The 25,340-nt window shown below is 33.2% G+C and overlaps 1 protein-coding gene across 2 annotated transcripts in view; it reads right to left on the reverse strand.

Annotated features, from left to right (window-relative positions):
- Positions 1-2,251: 2,251 nt before the first annotated feature.
- The window catches only part of LOC143254614 (uncharacterized), a 60,362-nt gene continuing 37,273 nt past the window's right edge, over positions 2,252-25,340 (reverse strand). The window contains exons 3-5 of one of the 2 annotated variants that reach the window (XM_076509764.1): positions 10,825-10,902; positions 9,032-9,152; positions 2,252-2,826 (exon numbers count right to left, since the gene is read on the reverse strand). In XM_076509764.1, coding sequence (XP_076365879.1) covers positions 2,659-2,826; positions 9,032-9,152; positions 10,825-10,902 — 367 coding nt within the window. In that variant the 3' untranslated portion in view covers positions 2,252-2,658. The remainder of the gene's footprint in view (positions 2,827-9,031; positions 9,153-10,824; positions 10,903-25,340) is intronic. The other variant, XM_076509766.1, reaches the window with a different exon arrangement.

Raw genomic sequence — 25,340 nt, forward strand, 5'->3', positions numbered from 1 at the left:
CAATGAGCAATTAACGTAAAACAAGATTTATTTGAAGTATCATAAAGCAAGCAAACAGCGGCGGAAAACTGACGACAGGCACTGATAACTATCACAAAATCAACGGCCGATGTGGGACTTAGGGTTCTTTAGGGGGGCGGAGGATCGATGAATTCTATGCCAAGAATTGGAAGTGTGAGAAATGGTAGAACCCAGAGAAAAGTTCATTTTCACTCCTAGAACTTCTTATTATTAGTTATTACGTATTCGGGCAGTACCTCAAATGAAAATTGAAAACATTGATGATTAATGCACTACATATTACAGATAAAGTAAGGAGCCTGGTGGGTGCGCCATGTGTCGGGTGTTGCAGCTAAAGTTCAAAATTGTTTTGTTAACGTGTTTCTTGTAGTGGCTGTTTGATTAAACTTTTCAGCTAAATTTTGGATTCTCTTTCTGAATATAGGTAATGCCTCAAGTGAATCTAGGTAATTCGGGGAAGTTTACCTCGCAATTCGGTAAGCTGTAAAGATTACACGATATTGTAAGGCTTTGAGTTTTTCCATAACGTTATTGGACATGTTGCACGTGACTCTGCAGCCATATTCAGTAAGTGGTCTAATATATAATTTATAAATGGATATGATGGAGCCGCCTGAACATCCTTTATGAATGCCTCCAATTCTCCTAAGAAAAGTGATACGTTGGTTTTCACATTTACAAATTTTCCAAAGTGACTTCTCCAGTTTAGTGACCGATCGAAGATGATATCAAGAAATTTTATGGAATTAGTGAACATGATATCGGAGCCTAAGAGAGCTAGTTTTGTTTGGGTCAGTTTTTTGTTGTTGTTGTAACGCATGAATAGAATGTAATTGCTTGTGTTGTGTTTGGGTTTAGAGCTACACACCACTTGTTACACCATGCAGTTATATGGTTAGGCGAAGCTTATACTTTGGTTGTAGCAGCAAATGGATCTCTTGAGTTGCTCCAAACAGCTACGTCATCATCCTATTGTGTCGTATGAGTATACGCGAGTTTTGGCAATTGTTTTTTTTTTGTTTGCTTGTTTTTTTAATTTCGCCCAAAGCTACACGAGGGTTATCTGCGCTAGTCGTCCCTAATTTAACAGTGTAAGGCTATAGTGAAGGCAGCTAGTCATCACCACCTACCGCTAACTCTTGGGCTCCTCTTCCACCAACGAATAGTGGAATTGACCGTCACATTATAACGTCTCCACGGATGAAAGGGTGAGCATGTTTGATGCGACGAGAATTCGAACCCGCGACCCTCAGATCACAAGTCGAGTGCCTTAACCCCCTGACCATGCCGGGCCGAATTTTGGTAGATCATGTATAAAAATAGGCCGAGAGCTGACTCCCTGCGGGACGTCTGCCTCTAGTTTAAGTGTGCACGATAGTGTTTGTTTGAAGCAAACTCTGGCCTGAATAAGAAAACTTGAGATTCGCTGGATGTGGACCCTTAAGTTGGTATAACTTGAACAATAGTCCGTTGTGCCTTACGCTGTCAAATACTTTTACACATCAAGAAATGCCGCTACTTTTTTCGATTAAATGCCTGAAAGATTGTTTTGTTAGTCTGACTAAATAGTCGCCGACTTATTTTTGGCGGCGGGCTACGTTTTGTATGCCACTGTTAATGTTATTGTTTTCTAGGTAAAATAAGAGTCTGTTCGCCATTATCTTTTTCCTGTGGAGTTGAGGAGACTTACTGGTCTGTAATATCCTGGATTTTGTAGGTCTGTAGTTGTTTTCGAGATGACTGTAATAATTGCCAATTTCCAGTGTGGGAAGTATCCTTTTTAGAGTGATAAATTGTACAGGTTGTAAGATATGTGAGAGATTTTTGAGTACTATGTTTTCAATTGTGCCTACGTGTTTTTCAGTTTGTCGATGTGTGATTTAACTTCGATGCATAAGATCGGACTCGTTATATCGTTATAGGTGAAGTCATAGCCGTTTTCTGATATCGATCTTAGATCACTTATTAAGACTTCTCCTTTTGTTAATTAAGGTAGAACGTTTAGAAACTTCAATCATGACCTCTAATAGATTTTTTCAACTCGTCAACTTTAGTACTTGCTTTGGTACATGTATTGAATATGCCTATCATTCAATGGTAAAAAATAGTTAATGAATGCCATAGCTTACGATAAGTTGTCCAGCATTCAAAGTTTACAAACTAAATGAGTTGTTTATTTTAGCACCATACATTTTGCGCGGGTTTTGTTAAAATACATATTTGTGAGAAAGTGCTAAATATTTCGATGGTATTTTTTATAGCTCGAAACAAAATAAGAACTAACTTTTGCTAGTGTTTAAATCTATGAAGTATTTGTTATCATTAATTACCTTATGTTGAGTTTAATCAACATTGGAGGATTATTGTATAACTGTCAATATTCATTTTTATTGCTTCTCACAATACACATATAATACTAAAATTTTATAAACATTAATTAAAGGTCGGTTATATTAGCTTCCCTATTAATTTTGGGAACAAGAAAAGCATACATCATACAAGTTGAAAGGGGGAAAATCATATTGTTTGTACTTCTACATAAACAATGTGCAAGTTATACATTCATATTCATTATATCAATGGGAGAAAAAATCAACCATTTACAATGTGGCAATCTAGACTGTTAAGTACATTTCATCAATTACTTTCAATTAATTCCGAAAAATACTGTCGAAATGGGTTGTAACTTCCGCGCTTTTGGAATAGTTTGTGAAGAAGAGCATAGTCTTCACACTTGCTTACTAGATGACGCTGATCCTGTTTGATGTTCCTTATGTCGGACATTTTTTCATCTTCCTTCTCTTTCTGCAAATGGAAATTTGGCAGTTTTAAAATAGCTAGCCAAACACATACACACACACACATATATATAACTCAACACAATAATTTAAGTTAAACCAATCCAAGGAACAATGGCAATTTTTTGTTTCAGTCATAGTCTAGTCCTTTTGATTACAACGTGTAGCAGTTTAGAGGTATGTTGTAAGTTATACTATAGAAGTTGTTAATTACTTTTTTGTAATGTGTGCATATTGTTGTCGATACCCTTTTTCGGGCAATGCTGAACAATAAATCCTAAACGAAAAAGTTCAAAATGAAAGGTCTCGTGACAATATAACAAACGCGTATGACAATGTTTAAAAACGCTTCCAACAATATTATACAGAATGAGAAACTTATATTGATATGCATACGTTTTTGCACGTACGAAATTGTACGTCCAAGCAAGTTGCAATCATTCTTAATAGAAAATAACACATTAACTAATTCCACGGAGAGAAATACACCGACTAAAACTGGCGTCGTAACTATTCCACCTGATCTTATCTTGACAAATGTATTTGTTTGTTTAGAATTAAGCACACAGACAATGGACTGTCTGTGCTCTGCCCATCACGGGTATCGAAGCCCTGTTTCTAGCGGGGTGAGACCGCAGACATAGCATTCTGCCATTGGGGGACGACAAATGTAAATATATCCGTGTTGAATATGGGATTTCAATTTGTCCCTATTAGATCAAGCGTGAATGAACTTCACTCGAAACGTAATTGAGAACTATTTTTATGGCGCTTAAAGACCAAACATTTTCATAAAAACAATTTCAGTGAAACAAATAAAAACTGCTTTATGGAACATAATGTAAACAGAAGCATCCTAAACGGTAAGACATTATAAGCCCACAAACGCCCACAAACAATTACATTTTAATTCTAACTATCCAAAACACATGACAAAGAACATCCTAAAATACCAGCTCGTTAGGCTATATAAATTATGTAGTGAACTTGATTATTTTAATGCCCGATTGAATTGGAATCATTTCTCTGTGATCGTGGCTACCCTCAACAATTCTTGAAAGAAGCTTGCAATTCTGTTGTAAGTCAAGCCTGCAACTTTCCCTCGTTTTTCATGGAAGTAAACTCTAAATTTTTCTACACCAGGCTACCTCTTATCTTTACTTATCACACACAAAAAAAAACAGGTTAGAGATGTTATTTTGAATTATTTTTACATTATAAAAGAATACGACACCATTAAATATATATTTTCCAAGACTTTTAACAATTTCCTTCCGTTACAATACCAGTCAGTATTGGAACAACCTAGTTCACAGTCACCTTTAGAAACTCACTTCAACAAATATAAGTATTACTGTAGGTAGCTATCCTGCAGTCATTGCTAAGGAGACGTGGGTTCGAATCCCACTCCACTCACAATTTTAATACGTTTAGCACAGATATCTCTCGACTAGCTTCATGCGAAATTCAAAAACAAGCTATCCTGCAACAAGTGCTTACATTGAACCAAGAACATCCGTGCAGGGTACTAAATCGAATTTTTATATTAAGAACCAATATAATTTCACATCAAAATGCGTCATTATTCCTCTGTTTCTTTGTGTTTGAATTTCGCGCAATTGTACTCGAGGGTTATCCGCGCTAGCCGTCCCTAATTTAGCAGTGGAAGATTAGAGGGAAGGCAGCTAGTCATCACCGCCATCTCTTGGGCTACTCTTTTACCAACGAATAGTGGGATTGACCATCACATTATAATGCCCTCACGGCTGGGAGGGCGAGCATGTTTGGTGCGACAGGAATTCGAACCCGCGACCCTCGGATTACGAGTCGAACACTTTAACACGCTTGGCCATGCCGGGCGGTTATGTCACTGTATGTAAGTGTTATGGAGAATAATACATAGGAGAAACCAATAGATTATTAACAGAACATACCCGAAAACATATCAGAAACAAAAACTGGTGGCTTGACGCTTTAACATTGTAAAAGACTTATTTTGAATAAAGCCTCTACGAACAAAAATAACCGCAATCTAGAAGTAAACAAAATAATCTTTGGCCTGGGATTGATCCATTCCGATGGAATAAATGAACGTTTTACCTTTTGATAATGCTTCTACTCTTTGGTTCTAAATTCTCTTAAAAGTTTATACAGTAAATTATGCATTTATTTATCTATTATTTTTTTCATTCAAAGCTTATTATAACTTCTGTCGACTAATTCTTCATTTGCTTTTACTTAGCTTTTAGTTTCGGATTTGTATTTTTAAAACTGTAATATACATATGTATTTGTTGTGGATATATTTTGTTGTAGAAGTTATTTTGTTTTTTATTACAGAGACCAAAGCAGTTGGTAGAGTTTTTCCAGCACTTGTCTTGTGTTATTTATTTTTGATTATTTCAATGCTCGTTCGACAGAACTGGAATTATTTTTTCAATGATCATGACTATATCCAACAAAGAAATGAGCAACTATCTTGTAAATCAAAACCGCAATTCTTCTTCATTGCTTCTGAAAACAAACCCTAAACTCAGATGTACCAGGCCATAAGAATGAATGTGTGTAAACATACATATATATATATAATTTGTTAATTCTCTATCATATTGTTTCAAGTGTTTTTAAAAGTTGTTATAGACGTTTATTTGTAATATTGTTACGTGACCTTCGATTTAGAACGTTTTCGTTTGTGGGTTTGCTGTACAGCTTGAGATACCTAAAGAAGAGCATTGCCCGAAACGTGTTATCTGGAACAATATTGTATATGTATATATATTTAGTTGTCAGCGTGTAACTTTTGGTGGTTTAACCTAAGACATTTTTTTTCACTCCTTCCATAACCATCAAGCGAAATTTCTTATATGCTTTTATACTGACAAAATTTTAGTCTAGTTTTAATCATTGAATTTTATTTAGTTATATTCATCGTCAAAGGATGTAGGCACTGAATTAGTCTGTCAGTATATGGCTATGAATTTTATCATTTAGTAGATCACATGTTCAGTGTCACATAGAGATATTATTATACGTGTAATAGTGTATTACTCTTCCACAGAATATCCAGAGAAATTAACACATAATAATGTATGTTTTTGTCTTTCTGCAGACCGACACTTTTCTGTAACATACATCAGCATTTGTTCCTCTATACTTACCGTAATAGCTGTCTATCCGTATATAGTCTCGTATTTCTACTGACGTTAAACAGAACAAAATTCACGGAGACCATGTTTCACTTGGCAGCATAAGTGTCATGATATTTCAATGTATTGTACTGAGAAATTGTGAAACGAGACCATATACATCGAGCAAGGTGTAATATTCTACAGTTTGCGATGAGCAAAATGTCGTGGTACTTGTGCATCATATTTTCGATATTCACACGTTACTTTCAGATTTACCGTTTAATATTCTATTAGTAGTACTGGTCCCATAAGGATGATCAGGTTTCCACAGCGAATAACATGACCTTATTAGGTTTATGGTTTGTGAAGATTTCGTTCTTTCGTCGACATTAACGTGTTTGGCAAACTGTATTTGTTTGCGTTGAATGGCATATTCATCATATATATTTATAACAAATGCTGTTGACAACACACTGAATGTACACTTATTTACAAATTAGGTTTCGTTTATTTCGTAGCATATTTCCAATTTTCTTGTATAGTTCTTCCTCAATTCTGTTGGTATCTGACTTTTCAGTAGCATTTCATAACTTAAAGTTTTAATTCTGGAATCATTTCCTTCTATCTTGTAAATTGTGTGTTTGAATAATCATGGGTAACATGTTTTGTTACAAGTGAATGGGTGGAATAAGTATCGATTTGCGCGCTCAGACATCTTGGATGTTTCAATATTGTCGTTTACTTCTGATTTCAGGTTAATTGTTTAAATGTTGTTATATTACTTATAATATCCTTAATTACATACGGTAAGATATCTTGTGATATTTTTATTTTTCTTAAAATGCGCTCAACCTTATAGTTTTAATCAAAAGCTAATTATGTCTAGTGTTACAGTCACTTTTTTTTAAATGCTTAGGGCTGGAATGGCCAGGTGGGTAAGGAACTCGACTTATAATCCGAGAGTCACAGGTTAAAATCTCCGTCACACCAAACATGCTTGCCCTTACAGCTGTGGGGGCGTTATAATGTGACAATCAATCCAAATATTCATTGAATAAAAGAGTAGCCCAAGAGTTGACAATGGGTGGTGATGACTAGCTGCCTTCTCTCTAGTCTTACACTGCTAAATTAGGGACACTAGCGCAAATAGCCTTCAAGTAGTTTTGCGCGAAATTCAAAATACATCTAAATACTCTGTCGATCATTGTTATTATAAATTATTTTTGTCTATTCTTCGTCTTAACTTTTGAAAAAAAAAACACCTCTTTAATGGATATCTTCGTCAAAAAAGATTAATTGCTATGGCATTAGCAGCGTTGAGGATTATTCCTTCTTATAAGAACCTTTTTTTGTTTTGAATTTTTCGCAAAGCTACTCGAGGGTTATCTGCGCTAGCCGTCCCTGATTTTGCAGTGTAAGACTAGAGGGAAGGCAGCTAGTCATCACCACCCGCCGCCAACTCTTGGGCTACTCTTTTACCAACGAATAGTGGGATTGACTCTTGGGCTACTGTTTTACCAACGGCTAGGAGGGCGAGCATGTTTGGTGCGACCGGGATTTGAACCCACAGCCCTCAGGTTACGAGTGTCCGGCTATTCTCGTTGTCCATGATTTCCCTATGTGTATCGCTTATGCGTTTCCATAATTATTTCCTTTACCACGGCCCGGCATAGCCAAGTGGGTTAAGGTGCTCGATTCGTAATCTGAAGGTCGTGGGTTTGATTCCCCATCGCATCAAATATGCTTGCCCTCTCAGCTGTGGGGATGTTATAATGTGACATTAATTCCAATATTTGTTGGTAAAAGAGTATCCCAAATTAGGGATGGCTATCGCAGATAGCCCTTGTGTAGCTTTGCGTACAAACAGAATCAACGAGAAATGGTAAGTAGATTTTCACATAAAATACAAAAAAATAAAGCGATTACGTTGTATAATCCACAAGAATATGTGTGTGAACATTGTTTTCATGTTTCCATACACGTTACCAGTATATGTTTGTGGAATATAGTTGAAAGTAACCTCTATTGCTCTACATAATTCAACCAAGTTCTTTAGTCGCATTTTTTTCTAGTTGCTATTTCTCGTTGTTTGTTTTTTAATTTCGCACAAAGCTGCACGAGGGCTCTCTGCGTTAGCCGTCCCTAACTTGGCAGTGTAAGAGTAGAGGGAAACAATTAGTCATCATCACCCACCGTGGGCTCTTGGGCTACTCTTTTACCAAGGAATAGTAGGATTGACCGTCAGATAATAACGCCCACACGGCTGAAAGAGCAAGCATGTTTGGTGTGACGGGGATTCGAACCCGCGACCCTCATATTACAAGTCAAATCCCTTAACCTCATGACATGCCAGGCCCTTTTTAGTTTTGACACAGCCACTTCAGCCTTAAGGATATTTATATATGGAGTATATGTAGGCCAAGCTTTTTTACTGTTGTCACTTCACAACGCACGTTTGAAGATAAAGTCTTGCCTAATGAGTCAAATTTTTAGTGAATGACATGATGGGTTAAAATCGGTTTGTATTTGCTAGCAGTCTGAGTACCATCAGTGTTTTGAAGACCCTCGACATCACTGTCTGAGATGAAGTTCTACTGAATTCCCACCATGATTCGTTAAGATATTATATACTGATATAACACCATTCTCCTTTACATCATCAAACAAACCGTTGATGCTTACTATGTTTTAGACTGGCGTGATATTTTCTGATTTATTGGACGATAATAATCAGTGTAAACTATCAGCACGTGACTGTACTATGGTGCGATATATTTTCACGTGATAAAAATACTGCGTTATCTTGGTATTTACTTTTTATGCCGTTGTTCCTCACAATTCCTATAATTATTTACAAAATTATACATAAGTATACATAAACAAAGAAAAACATACATTAAATTTTTAGTTAAATTTTACTGCTGGTAGTGTATAATGTTTAATTCGCAATATCAGTTATTTCGAGGATTCGATTTCTTGTTCATTTTAGAAGATCTCTTTAGTGAAGATCAAGAGAAGATTATTTCAGCATTAATAAAATAGCGTTTCCTTTACCTATAACCATTTATCAATTTTTATCACTTACAATCACATCTTGCAACCATGTGTTCCAACCTTCGTTATGATCAGACGACTTGGCGCCAGCTTTTGGTTGTACGACGCCGTAAATGTTGAGTGATGCAACATCTCTGTGAAAAGAAGCACAGCTAGGAACACAATTATCATATAGACAAAAACACACAACCAGAAAGGTAAATGTATCAATCTATTAATAACCAGCAAATTATATAGGTGTAAACCGACATATATACAGGTATAGAAAGCTTTATAACCACTGTTTATGAAAAAAAAAAAGTAACTGAACTGTCTGAATATTGAAATATACAATTTTGTTTATTTTTCCAAGCATTTGAGAAGCATGGAAAGTAGTAAGTTTAAGAACAGTGAATAGTTTCACGCCTAGTAATTTACTGGTTATTGTCACTTACGTGGATTACACACTTGCGATAATAGAATGTTGTTGAATCAGAATAGGAAGCTTTTACGTGCATTTCCTTAGTTTTTGTGTTTTAACATTAAAATATTTCACCATTATTGCTCAAGCATGTGTTAGAAAACATTTAACTCTGAAAGAATTATTAGAGGCCACATTATCTTCAAAATGTTGTATCTCAATGTTATATTCTTGCTTCTTTATGTGTTTTCCGTAACTGAATTTGGCATACAATCAATGGATATGAAAATATATGGCTAGAATATGGCCAAACAAGGGGAAACACTCAAGGCAAAATTAATTCCTGACCATACAAACTTTCAGAAACTCCTTTCAGACAGCACAGAAATTCACTGAGACATTCAAAATGCATCTACTGTTCTTATATTGACTAAAACTGTTCATAAGAGGCTCAAAAAGTCTAGTTTAAGGTCTGAAGAGTCTGTTTTTGGATCCCTATGGACCAGCGTCACAAACATGAAAGTCAAAATTGGGATCAAGCCTACCAATCTTGAACAACTTAGGTTTTATATTGATGCCATAGACGGTTGTTTCAGGGAAATAGATACAAACCTAATTAGTGCTAACAGGAACGTAGCAAACTTGATTTATCAAGATCTATAGAAACATCAGCTTTATTGACAAGAATACTCTCCATGTTCTGGAATGGTTCTTAGAATGAAACGAAGTACAACTATGACGTCCTGAGCATTATGACTTGTGAATGACAATGCCAACTTTGGTAATGGAAGAATAATTTTAGAAAGGATTAATGTCCTGTAGCGTGGCTATGTCGATCTCCAAAAATGAATTCAACAGAGTATGTTTTAAACTCCTTACGTCACGCTATTTTGCCTTTTTTGTTCAGCTCGTGACTTTCCTTATTAAAGAATGAAATCACGTGCCACAAATAAACATCTAGAAGCCCACTAGAAATACTAAAAAAACAATGCTAGGCTTTAAAAATTACTTTTGGTGGACACGTTCTCTGGTGAAAAGATTTTTTTCGGTAGTTGTTATTTTCTGATTAATTAAAACAAATTTTAAGTATGATTTGGATATTCCATTTTGAGGTGGGTGTCTTCTTTCATGCTCAATTCTATATAAATATGTTAGAAACTATATATTTTATATGTTAGAATATGCAACAGTAATAAAATATATAATAATAATTTGTTACAAGTCATTTACTATTTGCTAGATTCATTTTGAAAACCAATATTTGGCAAATGTAGAGTAATATAAATTATTGATGAAGCTATTATTCTTTTAAAGCCAATAATTTGTTCAGGTTTATTCATAACAAGAGCAAAGTCTGGATCATTGACTCTATAAAATTTGTAAATTATTAAAGAAATTTTTACTATTAATTATTTGGAACCTACCTGGAAGAATACCCGAAAGATGGCGTCTCAGACCTCTTTGCGCTTATGCCTCGACATATAGGAGCAAACACAAATGTCCTAACGGAAAAGAAACTTGATTAATATTACTAAATCGATATTTACACGATGCAATTTTCTCACAGGAAAACCTTTTAATTAAGGGATCACTCCTATAAAAATAAAAAAATATCATGAAGAAGGAAAGTAAGAAAAATCTAAACATTGAGTTTGGCAGGAAACAAGAAGTTTCGAACAAACTTTTTGGGTTCTTACTGTCTGGTAAGTGAGTCTCGGCAAACAGGATCTTCAAAACTCACATATGCAAAGAGACAAAAGTTTAGAAAGAGTCATAAACATATGATAAACGAAAATTATATTTTTTTTCAGAATTGTTCTTGATTGCAATTAATCGATTAGCTTGCAGAAAACGTGTACTTTACACATTATCATTATTAGCTTGCTGGGTGACTATTTTCAGAATAATCTTGAATACTATTGGTGTCATAAGGTCGGTTGGATAGTTATTTGTTTATTATTTTATAATATAACACTACAATACTTACATTTACCCTGATTTTAAATTATAGCCAATTAATATCTTTTCCTGAATAATCTACAGGCTGATAAAATTTAAACATTCAAGTCATAAGTCTTACACATAATAAACAATTCATTATTTTATGATTTATTGTTCCATGTCGAATAAACTGAATATCTCCTCTTTGACACTTCTCACAGAAATGAAAACCGTCAGAAAGTATTCGCTTCAGTAGCAGTCTTTTCTTGCGTTCAGTAAAATGATAATGAAAGTTTTATACACATCAAATAATTCATTAAATTACAAAAAAGGTTATAAACGGCCCACCAGACAATCATACTGCACATTCACTCTGATCCAAACAGTTGGATTGGATTTATATTTCATTTTTATCCGTCATTATTTTAAGGAAAATTAATTATACAATAAAACTTCAACCAACTCAAGACAAGCTGTCCAATAAGAAAAATCAACTTAATGATCCTAGCTCTCTTTCCCAATTGTCTTAAAACAATGCAGATGTAAGAAACTTTTAAGTTTCTGAATACACTTCCAAGCATTAATATTTCAGGTAATGCTTAAAATTAAAATATATATTTATTTTCTTTCTATATATGTGTATGTAGATATGTCATTCAAACGGAATGGGCCCCCAGTGGCACAGTGGTATGTTTTGACTCGCGTACTGGACAGAGCACAGATAAGTCTAAGTGTAGCTTTGTGCTTAATAGCAAACAAACGGAATGGGCGAAGAAAAAATGTTATAAAGTAACATTGATTGAAGAGGATAGAGTATGACAAAGTGACTGGTTTTAATCCAGTCTCTAAAGAAATAGGGATTACAGAACTCTAACTCATTATAACATTATCAGAGTAAACGGATACAACAGCCAATTCTATAAGTTCAGCCAGTGTATAGACTACAAGATTTCATATGGTTATGAGTTTTATAATCTATGTAAGGAAAACAGATGCAATGTCTGAAAGTAAGGGGCTAGTTTGATGTGGATTTGATAAATGGATGTAAAGGGTGGTAACAGAAGAAGACTGAGAGATGTAAGAGGCAAAGGAGAAAAGCAATATATTGCCAGTAATAAACAAAACCTAGTTCCAAATCTATGTGTTACAAATTATCAGATATAATCAGCAATTCATTATTGTTTAAATTGGTATGAGTTAATTCCTGATATCGAAGTACAAGTATGAAGCAAGAGTAACAGAAATTTAGTAATTTTGATATAAAATACTTCATTTTCACAGAATAAGCTGTTGATAATGTATAATTACTCGAACAGTAGAGATTTTGAACATTTCTCAAAAGTATTTACTTTTCTTCGTTGTTTTTATTGATTAGATCAACTACAAACGGCATGCTCAAGTCTGATTACAATAAAACTGTGGTACTATGTCATTACAGGAGTGTTGGAACATGAATTCTATTAAATCATTGTAATATATCTGGGAAAATGATCATGCATAATTACTAGACACTTGAAGTTTCTGTCACTGGAGCGGTGTTGTAACGTGAGTCTGATTACGGCCTTTAAATATGTAGCGATGAGGATTGTTGCATGGCTTGCCAACAGAGATAAACATATGTGTTCAAGTTGAGAAGATGACGTCATATTTCCTGAAAGTGAAACCAGAGGATGCGTTGCTAGGGGCGTATTTCTAGGCTGCTATGATAGATGGAACTTGTTGTGCTGCTATAAAACATGACGAGAGAAGTTGTCTGCTATCAGAAAGCATATTGCTAAGAGTGACATCATAGTTTGAATGTTAAACAACAGAGAGCTTGTTGCTATGGCCATGAATGGCACCAAAACGTGTTGGTAAATTGAAAGTGCAGATAGATTAATACGACATTAACTTTGTATCAACAATCAAAGCCTTAAAATCAATCTACTATTTTAATCTTATCCACTTTTTTTTTTTTGTATAGATACATTTTACAAATGCAGATGGTGCTACTAAATCAATGTTAGCATAGTTTTGCTCCTATATACTACTTTTATGGCATGGCTTTTGCTATTTCTAGAGTTGGATAATGATACTATCATATTTAACATACTGATTATAGTTGTTCCCTCTAACAATATCTAACCATAGTATTTACAGGCTCTGAAAAGGAAAATTTTTTTCGTGATAACATCTCTAAAAATTTTGCAATAATTCAATATACGATCGTACAATTTCATAGTTTGGCTTTATGGGTTAACTATACTATTCCTCTACCCATATAACTATGATTTTTATTTTATATAGAAATTCCTAACAAAATATTTCGTTTTGCACTCGTTAATTTATACTTTTCACTTACATATGTTTGACAAAGCTGTGTGGTCTTACGCGGCTTATTATGTGTATTTTACATAAGTGGTTGGTGTTACTTCTGTGGGACTGTATAAAAATTTAATTGTGTCTCAGTTTATGTTAATATTTTTCATTCACAAATTTAATTGTATGACATGTGTTTTCAGAAGGCAGAGAATATTACTGTATTTCTGTAGGACTGCATACAGATTTCAACTCAGCTTATATTCATATTTTCCATTTATGTATTATCTAACTGTTTATATTGGCAAACCAAGTTAATAACACATTATTGTACTGCTGAAGTATTTTTATCAAACATAATATTTCACATTTTGGAAAAATTTAATGACTGTATTTTTATGATTTATTAAACATTTAACATACAATTTGTAGTCTTTTGCTTCTACAAGGTGTTCGGAAAGTCACTATGCAGTTTTGTCTGTTAATAAATATATAAGTGCACAGTGACTTTCCGAACACCCTGTATAATCAATTATGCTTCATAAATTGTCTTATGCTTTATAATAAACCACCTATTATATAATCATTTCTACAATTAATATATAAGTTCTGTAAGCCCTGAAAAGGACGTTTATTTAAATACCATATTTAAGATTTATAAGTTTAATTATAGAGTTTAAAGAATCGTTGTTAACAACTATGTTTAACTATTATTGTTATAGCGGTATTATTATTACATTTTTGTAGAAAATATTTCTCAAACCTTATTTATTGATGGATTAGAAATAATGTTTTTTTATTTCTACTAAAACATGTCAGTAAAGGTATAAACGAACTTTTTTTTACAATAGACTTTAAGACTGTAACACTCAAACAATATAAACTAAATAATAAGATTGTATTAAACTTAAAATGAACAGTCGTGTTTAATTGATAATTAAAGGACAAAATACAAGTTTTGATAGGTCACCCTTTCATCACATCACTGACGCATATCAGGTGATATCAAGTTTAGAAAGCTATGACCATTGCGTTTGTCTTAGGCTAAAACAAATAATGTCTTCATTTATGTAAAACCGATATAGAAACCAGAAATTACTGTTCCATATTTTTCAGAACTTTATGTACACTGTAACATTTAAGCTTGTAATTTCACCAAAATATCAAATGCATTTTTCACAAATGAAGATAACCAAAGAAAAATAAAGAGTTGTCAATCCTAAACCTACAAGACTTTTGAAATGCAGAGTATTTTTATATTATATTGAAAGAGTTTAAACTTAAATTGTTCAAACATACATAAATTCAAAACTGTAGAGGTTTCTCACTTCTATGCTTTTATGTTTGTAAATGTTAAACACTTATTACTTATCTTCACAACATATACTTCACAACAAAACCACTTTATTCACAGTCCTCACCAAAATTAAATTATGCCCGACGTACAAAAAAGGCTCAAAAGTTCAGAGGTCAGTGTACAAATAAAGCTAAAAATATTTGTCAAACATTAAAGTTAGTTTGACAATTGTTTATTCAGTTCTACTTTTAATATTCATGATATCTACTGAGACTTTAGAGACGTGAAATGTGTGACATTTATGATTTAATTACGCAATAAATTATGTACTCGAATGGTAACAGGATTAATTTTTCTGAGCATTAAAAATTTCAGACATATCAATCTATAGCAAATAATATAATTTTTATTTTAAATACTAAACAAAGCCTCGTCTCGCATGCTATATTTTTCATCTATGCTTCAAACTCAGAAAATGTAATTTTTCAAATTTGACAAATTCTGAAATAATTTTATAGTAGCATGTATAATATTTTTTTACTATAACATACTGAAAGAAAAAAAACTCTTATTTAACTCTCATTATCTTTATGAGCTCATTCGTTCCACTAAAATGTAAAGGGTCCTTGTATATGTTTATTCATTACTTAAAAATATATATTCTTATCTTCATGTACATACTTCAGAAATCTTTGTTTTGAGCTTGTTTCTTGCTGACTGAAACTATTTGCATATAGGTTAAAGTTTGATAAACTCTGTTTGACAAAAATGATTACATAACACTCTATGTAAGTAATATTATCTTAATTTTTCCTGTGTGTTTTCTAAAACAAGTCATATCTTCGTTTCTACAAAACTGAAAGGCATGCAAGAAATTCAATTTTTCTATCTTTTAAAACTTCATTTATGTGCACTATAACATTTCAATTTATTAATTTACCAAAGCATCAAATACTTTTTTGCAAGTAAACATAGTTGATAACCGTAAAAGAATTAACAGTCATAGTTGAAAAAGGAACTATAGTTATACATCAAATATTTGTTCATTGGCTTTTTAAAAGCATGTTTTTTATGTGGATTTGGAAAGTATTATGTAACATGTATTACTTTTAATCTAACAATTATACAAATTATCAGAGTCAATCATCACTCATTCTAAAATGTAATAGATTTTGAGCAAGTATACTTAAAGCCTTTTATAATAATAAACTTGAGGGACAAGACAAATGAACATTTAAAAATGTCACTAAAACACAGACGAGACACAGGCTTATATTTATCGAGACGTACTGGAAAATTCATATAAATGAATAATGTTAACAAAGTTGGTCTCATTAACGAAAATACATAAATCTTAAAATATTTTCAAACGAGACCTAAAACTCGAGAATGAAATGTTATGTTTAATGAGTCTAATGAAATATATAAACACGGATGTCGAAATTACATAAACCAGATTCCAATACGAGTTAGCCTTGAAATATAACCAATAATATCCTGTAGTTGTTGGTGTCAGATTTAATTTTTGCAAAGAGGTGTGAACAATACATAAAAGAATTAAGAGTGATAATAGTTATAAGAAATGTTAAGCAATTTTTATGAAGATAAAATTAAAAATAAAATAATGGCAATAGGTAGCAGAAAATAGAGAAAATGATAATGTGACACAATATGTACTCTTTAAAAAAAGAAACACAAAAGGGATATTTTTGTTATTTTAAAGAGAAATATATGTAATAACGTTACAAGCTCAGAGTATGTGATGTTACACGTGTTAAGACACTGATTGTCAGACCAAAATGACAATAAAAGTTGTGCACTTTGAAAACGGAGGAAAATATCGGATTTTTCGCCAAAACGCACGCGTGTCCAATAAATTTGTTTGAGAGATCTGCAAGTGCAACATGTGCAAAATCCCTATAAAAGTGACGGGTTCTCGGTTTCCATAGCTCAGTGTTAAGCCACCGACATGCAATACAGTTACGCCAAGACTGACTGAAGCACAACGCAACAATGCCATTGGTCGCTTGGAAGCAGGCGAATCTCGATCAGATGTTGCCAGAGCTGTGAATGTCCACCCAAGCACCAAGACTATGGAATCGTCACCAACAACATGGATCAACTCGTGACCGTCCACGATCTGGCAGACCTCGTGTGATCACGCCCGCACAAGATCGCAGCATCCGGTTACGTCACCTTCGGGATAGGACCACCACTGCAACGTCTACTGCCTCAACCATACCTGGGCTGCGTAGGATTTCCGATCAGACCGTACGCAACCGTCGACGAGATTCTTACGCCCCATGTGCAACCCATCATGGTGAACGTCAACAACGTTTTTCAACATGACAACGCCCGTCCTCACACAGCCCGACTCACCACTGTCTTCTTGAGACACCACAACATCAATGTTCTTTCCTGGCCCTCCAGATCACCAGATTTAAACTCCATCGAACATCTTTGGGACGAGTTGGACCGACGTCTGCGACGGCGACAATCTCAACCGCAGACTCTACCTCAGCTTGCAGCAGCTTTGCAGCCATTCCACAGGATGTGATTCGTCATCTCATGCTTCCATGGGCAGGAGATGCCAAGCAGTTATTGATGCTCACGGGAGGCATACTCGTTATTGACGTTGAGTGACGTTAAACTTCAACTAGTGAGCGTGGACTTCGCCTTTGCAGACTTTGGATGTTCAGCAGTGAATGTGCAAAGTTTCACACATGTCATACAGAACTACCCGGAATAAACTTGTTAACAATATGTCTCAAATTTTGCCTTTTGCGTTTCTTTTTTTGAAGAGTATATATAGAAAACAGTACCAATATAGAGAAATTAAAACACGGATAATGCTAATAATGTAAAGTAAATTTAATTATAATTTAATTTTGAAAATCTTTTGACATACTTGTGACGACAAGAAACCCACTTGAACTAAAAATGTATTCTCAAGGCGGCTGGTATGGGTGTTAAAACTTTAATTAAAATAAAGTACAAAACAACTTTTCGACCTTCTTAGATCATCTTCAGGTTATGAAGGTTGAAACATTATTTTCAAATAATACAAAAATCAACAATCCTGGGATAGAGACTGATACCATTTGACATTACAGTATTTAACAGTACTATCTAGTAAACTTCTTTAATTTCACTGTTCCTGTTAGATGTAAAACTTGTCTCTATACTCCTACAATGAGCACAACGACAAGGGAAAGAGCTGACAATCCTAAACATACAAAACATTTGAAAAACAGAGTATTTTTACATGATATTGAAATAATTTTAACTTAAAATTTTCAAATACAAATAAATTAAGATTGTAGAGGTTTCTAACATCTAATCTTTTGTGTTTATAAATCTAACACATTTACTATTTATTTTAACAGAATATACTTTATAATTTTACAATGCTACTGAAGTAATAACACTTTCAAATGTATATTTGTTGACAAATAAAAAATTCTAATATAATTTTACAGTAAAACTTGTTAGGTAACCAATAACATGAATTAACTTAATTTATAAAGACATTGTACAATTCTTGTATTTAAACAGTTATTTAAAACAATCTATTTTACTCTTTATTAAAATTAATAAAATTAATTAAATTGTGCCTGACATATTGCAATCACTGTCCCTGAATGTTTTGTCACCAACGGCATTAGACATAACAACAGTCACGTACTAAATGTTGTACAACTATTTACCATCGTGAGGACGTTTTTATCAGTTATTGTAAAACTACTTTAATTATAGATAACATTTTCTCATCTCTACGACACACCATTGGCTCCTTACTGAAATAACGTAGGTTTTATGACTGTAACTCAGGAGAGAACATTTTATATGGTATTATGACTTTATCTTATTTTTGTTACTACATTGAACTTTATTACTTTTTGTGAGTCTTATAAGAATGTGGTTGACTTTTAAGATGTATAAAAACTCAAATTATATTAATAGTTATATATTTGTAATAATACTAACTTGATTATAATAACCATAATTTTTGAACAATGGTCTCTTGAGATAAATCTATTCACCTCGGTGAATGTGATGCATGGTTTGTATGTCCTCACAAATCATTTTGGCGAATGCCCTATTTGCTTTGTTTATATAGATAAAGATAGAGAAAACGAGGAATATTATATTTCTGGATAAATTGATTTTGTTTAAATTAATGAAATTTAAAGATTCATTTTAAGTGAACCCTGAGAGCGAGAAAGAAATGGTTTCAGACATCATTTTTAGTGATGAAAGGTTTCTCACTTATATTTTTAATATACGTAGAAATTAATTTATTTGGACTAACATTTAGCAGACAGGATCCCATATAAAAGTTGTAAAGTTGAAACTAGAGGTGACTGATCGGAAACAGAACACCACAAGAAGTCAACAGACACAAAGAAAGAGAGGTGCTATGCTTGTTATGAAATGGGGAATATTGCTAGTGAGTGCGAGTATATCACCAACAAGCAACAGTAAAATATCAACAGAAAGGAGGAGAGATGCCATGCTTTTTATAATAGAACAAGAAACTGAATATCACCATGAATACTACTTCCAGAATAAACAGAATGGAGAGAATTTGCCAGATTCTTATAACAAAGCCACATCGGACTATTTGCTGTGTCTACTGAGGGGAATCGAATCCCTGCTCTTAGCGTGGTATTAATCCGAAGACTTATCACTGTCAAAGCAGGGGACTTGTCAGATTCACCATAAGAAGAATGTTCTACCTTTATGATTAAGCAGTGATCGGCTCATGTTAGCAAATGGATCATGAGTACTAGTAGTGATCAGAAAGTGTGATAAGCTTTAAGAGGTACCAACAAACTATGATATACCAGTAGGTGAAAGCTATCTCAGGGACAGGAAAATGAAGGTCCTATGAGACAATGGGTACAGCAGTGAGAAACAGTTTAGTACCTGATGACCACATGACAGGTAAGGTATATCTATGTGTATAAATTGATAGAACAATGAGAAAATTTCGCATAGCAAGAATTAAAATGGCTTCTGCATACTACATAGGACACTCTGAAGCTATATATGTGAAGGCAACCATCTATAACTTGATAATTGGCAGTAGAAGCTTGGAGGAATCGTACAGAAAAAAACGACTGATGACTCTTCTGCAGTCACCACTAGAGTTCAAAAAAAGAAAAACAATGAATACATCAAGCTTCTGGAAGTCTCAAAATATGATATCCTGAATGTAGGTTTACGGGAACTCAAGGAAGCATAGAAAAAAAGACCTTTCACTGCAGACATTTTGGGAAAGGTACCTACTGGGGAAGTTAAATAGATTATTTGATTGTTTCTTTCTTGCTTTACAATTAAGCACAAAGCTATACAATGGGCTATCTGTGCTCTGCCCACCACGGATATCGAAACCTGGATTTTAGTGGCTTGAGTCCGCAAACATACCGCTGTACCACTGGGGGGCGAAACAGATTATAGTACCAACACAATGCCAGACTTAAGTAGCGAAACTGGCTCATGAGTAGATTGTAGGAGGACATCTAGGAGCAAAGAAAATAGCAAAAATATTCAGCAGTAAATTCCATTGGCCAAGATACAGACTCGTCAATACTAGGCAACTCTTTACTGATCCATACGATCCTAACGATCCTAGATGTAATGGTTTTCTGAAAGAAACAATGGTATCTTAAAGAGCATGCTGAAGAATACGTGCCAGAAAAAAATCTCGTGACTAGTGAAAACACTTTCAAGAAACATTATTTGTTTACCAGCAGTTACACAAGCAAGAACAGGTTTTTTACACTTCTTCTTGCTGTATGGCAGAACAATATGAGGTTTGACGCAGATACTGAAAGATCTGTGGATATATACCAGTGTGTATTAAGTATCATAAACCGATTCGAGGAGACCTGTAAACTTACTTGAGAGAACTGGTATGCATCTCAAGGCAGTCAGAAGTATTTTCGTGACAAGTAAGCCAAATATCAGTGATTTAAGGTCAGACAAAATGTTTTGATCCTACTACATACAGACAACAATAAACTCACTCTGCAGCGGAAAGAACCTGTTGATGTGCAAGAAATGGTCAACAGAATATATATAAATAAACATAATGTTTGTGTGTATCTATTTCTTATACATTTCCATATTTTTTGATCAAGCAGCACCAATCTTCATACAGTGATACAGAAAGACATGATGAAGGTCATGAGAGGGGTTGGACCCGGGGATATAAGACTTCTCTATCTAATTTCATGTTGACAGAATTTTTGAAAATAATATATTTATTTATTTGTATTGCATTTTCAATGTTTATTATGTTTTTTTCAAACAACTCATTATTTCGCTGTAAAGTGGAAAATATCTTTTGAAGTACAGAATGTATTAAACAGAACTACGTATTTGGGAAGAAATTCATTATCTAGATGAACCATCAGCCCTTTGCATACATTCCGATGTACAAAACTCGATAGTGCAAGGATTGTCAGGTAGGTAATGTATCTCCAAATTTACCACTTCCTTGTTAAGGCCATCATGGGAACTGCAAATGTTGCAGGCTGTATGAGTAGACTTTGTGAATTAACTGAAAAAAATCTTTGTATGTAGTGTAAAATACTGTAAATATTTTTCTTCAAGAGGGGCTTATTGTCAGATATACATGATTTTTCATTTCTAGTTTAATACAAAACCGAGTTATTGAGTAAGTGTTAAATGAAGTTAATGGAAGTGAAAGTAAAAGTGAAGTTAGACTACATATGAATAAGCCATAATGGATAATTTCTAAAGTGAGCTTCACAACTTGTTTTATACTAACAGAATAGAGAAGAAGAATTCGCCTTGTAAATTGGGTTTTAAAATAACTGCACCAGTCTGTGTAGACTTTTTACAAAAAAGCAAACTTCTGAGGTAATACACATTTGTATATACATTTTAATTGTTTTGAAGATATTATTTGAAAACAAATGGATTGTGTGCTGCCATTTATTATCGAAGTTTATCGACAAGTCACACTTGTCACCCAATATTAATGTTTTGTGCAAAAGAAAGTTTGTTTACACGTGTACTGATATGTTTTAGTAAAATTTCAGTAAGCATTATATGTAATCCATAAAGAAACAAGATGTGTGAACAGTGTAAGCATTATATCTAATCCATAAAGAAACAAGATGTGTGAACAGTGTAAGCATTATATCTAATCCATAAAGAAACAAGATGTGTGAACAGTTTTCTGCAGAAATAATGTATTTACAATAGTAATATTTAAACGTAGTTATTTACATATAGTCTTTAAACTTCAGAAATCAACTTATAAATCTAAACGTGAGAGATAAATAAACGTCTCTTCAACGCGAATAGAAGTTATATATATTAATTATAGATATAATTTAAAGGTAAGTGGTTTACATATAAAGCATCATAAAATTTAAGAAATATGATTAAATATAGAAGCAAAAAATATAATCATTATGTTAAATACTTAATACGTCATAAAACACAATCAGCTATCTCCTTAAATATTGAAGTAAACAACAAAACATTATATGTGATAAAGACATTTTAGCAGTATGTTACATGTGTTGGTAATAAATCCTCCTATAGAAACACATGTAATATATACACGAAAATTGTAAACATGAGTCGAAACAAGTTGACATCTGTCCGATGAAAGTATAGTAGCACCATTTTCATTGATAATAACACAAGCGCTATGCCTAATATGCCTTTGGGAAACATATGTAAATTTAAGCTATAAAGTAACATACGCAAAATGAAATATTTTATTAAGAACTGTTAGAAAAAATAAAAACATAGTAATACAGGTAGAGGTACAGTGTATTTAAACCGTAAAACATAATAATACTGGTAGAGATACAGTATATTTAAACGTAAAACATAGTAATGCGGTTAGAGGTACAGTATATTTAAATCGTAAAGCCAAACAACTGAAACAGTAAGATTGTATGATAATTTTTTCATGATATTTAGAGATGTTATCAAGAAAAATCCATCATTTTCAGAAACTGCAAGCAAACATATGATTAGTTATAAGAGCAACAACTGTAATCAATATGTTAAATGCGTTAATAACACTATCAGCTGTAGAAAGAGGAAAACAAATGTCATACAAGTTAAATATAAAAGCAAAAACTAGAACTAATGAATCAAAGAAGTGTTTTAAACACAAAGTAATTTATAGTTGTTAAACTACACCAGGTAATTAGGGTAGAATACTATTTGTTTGATGATCCTACGAGCTATCATAACATTGTCTTAATATACACTTGTAGTAACACTATGTACTTACAGAAACACTATCTACCTTTGTATTATGTACGTAATCAAAAACTATAAATTAGATAATATTAAAATAGTAGCTTAATTTAAGGCATTGATTGCTACTATAAAAATAATATCATGTTGATTAATTTCCACTCTCATTATACCGAAATGTACTCTGGGACCACTTCATGACCCTAGCAACGTGAATTCTGTTGTTCAATACATGAGCTACGGCGTCATACCTAGTATCGTGCTGATAGAAGACAACTTCTGTTGTCACATGCTATGGCGGCAGACAACCTCTGCCTGCCGTGATGGCCTAACAACACGTACCCTCTGGATAACTTCCACTGTCAGATGTCATGACAATATCCACCTGTCATGAAGCCCTAGCAATATGCCCTCTGGTTCCACTTCGTGCAAGTATAAAGTCGTCTTTTCTTTCCTTCCATTATTGCCTAGATTAACACATTTCACCTTCTTGTGCCGTACCATGCAACAATCATTCTAACTATTGAAATATATCTAGGAAAGTTTCATGTCTAATCAGTAGAAAGTTATGGTTCTGTGTCACAAGAGTAGTGGTTTAATGTCAGTCTGTTTATACTATTGAAGTGCATTTAAAAAGTGTCATGCATTGTAAGTAAGTGAGTCCAATCACTCCATTAAGTATAATTAAGAAAGTGCCACGTCTTAATAAAAGACAACAGTGGTTCTACTTCATAAAATGACAGATAAACCAGATACTGTATTTCCGTATCTTTTGAACCCTAATTTACAGTCAAAAGACATCATTGATCACAAAAATAATCTAAGATTATTTCCCTTCTTTGCTAGTTACCTTTTGTTAGTTAGTACAAAACTTAGATAGATGTAACTTAAAGAGAACGATAGATAATGTGATATGATTTATTCCTGTTACTACAGTGAACTAAATTATTGTAACTGTTGTAACTAAAGAAATATAAAAAGAATTGTAAAAAAGCTAATTTAATCTTTATAATCCTTACATGTTTCAGTTTTGTTATTTGTAAGCATTAAACTGTCAGTGGAATTTGTCCTTCAGATAAAAACTGTTTAAATTTTAAAATGGGTGATACAGATTTACAGTGCTAAATTCAGGGGTTCGATTTCCCTTGGTAAATACAGTACGTAGCTCATTGTGGCTTTGCTATAAGGAAACAATCATTAAAGTTAGTGAAAGGTAAGTCTTACCACGACTTTGTGATACATCTAAGACTATACCATGTCTAATTAGTAGAAAAATATGGTTTTATGCCACTATAACTGTGTTGTAACATCATTATGATTACAGCATTAAAACATGTTTAGGAAAGTGGTATGCCTAACTGGTTGATTACTATTGTTATATATCACTACTGCAGTGATATAATGTAAGTTCGATTACAGTATCAAAATATACCCAAGAGAGTATATAAAATATATCTAAGACTACTGTAATATGAATTAAATTACACTCTTGAAATACATCTAGGATAGTACTATGTCTAATTATTATAAAACAAGAATTCTGTATTTGTAAAGGTATTGTACTGTGGGTCCGATTTATAGCTTTGAAATACATCTACGAAAATACTAAGTTTAATTGATATTTAAGTATGAATTTAAGTCACCACACTAGTTATAACGCGAGTCCAATTACAGAAATGAAAGACATGTAATTACGTACCAAGCATAATTTGTAGAAAACTGATTTTATGTTAGTAAAGCAGTCTTGTGATGGTATTCCGATTACAGAATTGAAATATTTTTAGAAAACTGCCTTTTATAATTATATAAATACTATTATTTTATATCACTAACAGTGTAGTACCTTTAGTCCAATTACAACATCGTAATCCATCTCGGAAAATGCCATGTCCATTAGTAGAAAACTATAGTTTTATGTCATTACGTTGCGTTGTAACGTGAAACCGCTTACAGAAATGAAATATATCTAGAAGATTCCCAAGTGTAATCAGTAGAAAACTAAGATTTTATAGCATAAACATAGTGTTGTAACGTCAGTCTGGTTACAACATTGAAATAAATCTGTGAAAGTACCATATCTATTAAGTTGAAAACTGATTCTGTGTTACTACAGCAGTATTGTAATGTGTGCCCAATTACAGAGTTGAA

The sequence above is a fragment of the Tachypleus tridentatus genome, chromosome 6, assembly GCF_004210375.1.
Source record: "Tachypleus tridentatus isolate NWPU-2018 chromosome 6, ASM421037v1, whole genome shotgun sequence".
Lineage (NCBI taxonomy): Eukaryota > Metazoa > Arthropoda > Merostomata > Xiphosura > Limulidae > Tachypleus > Tachypleus tridentatus.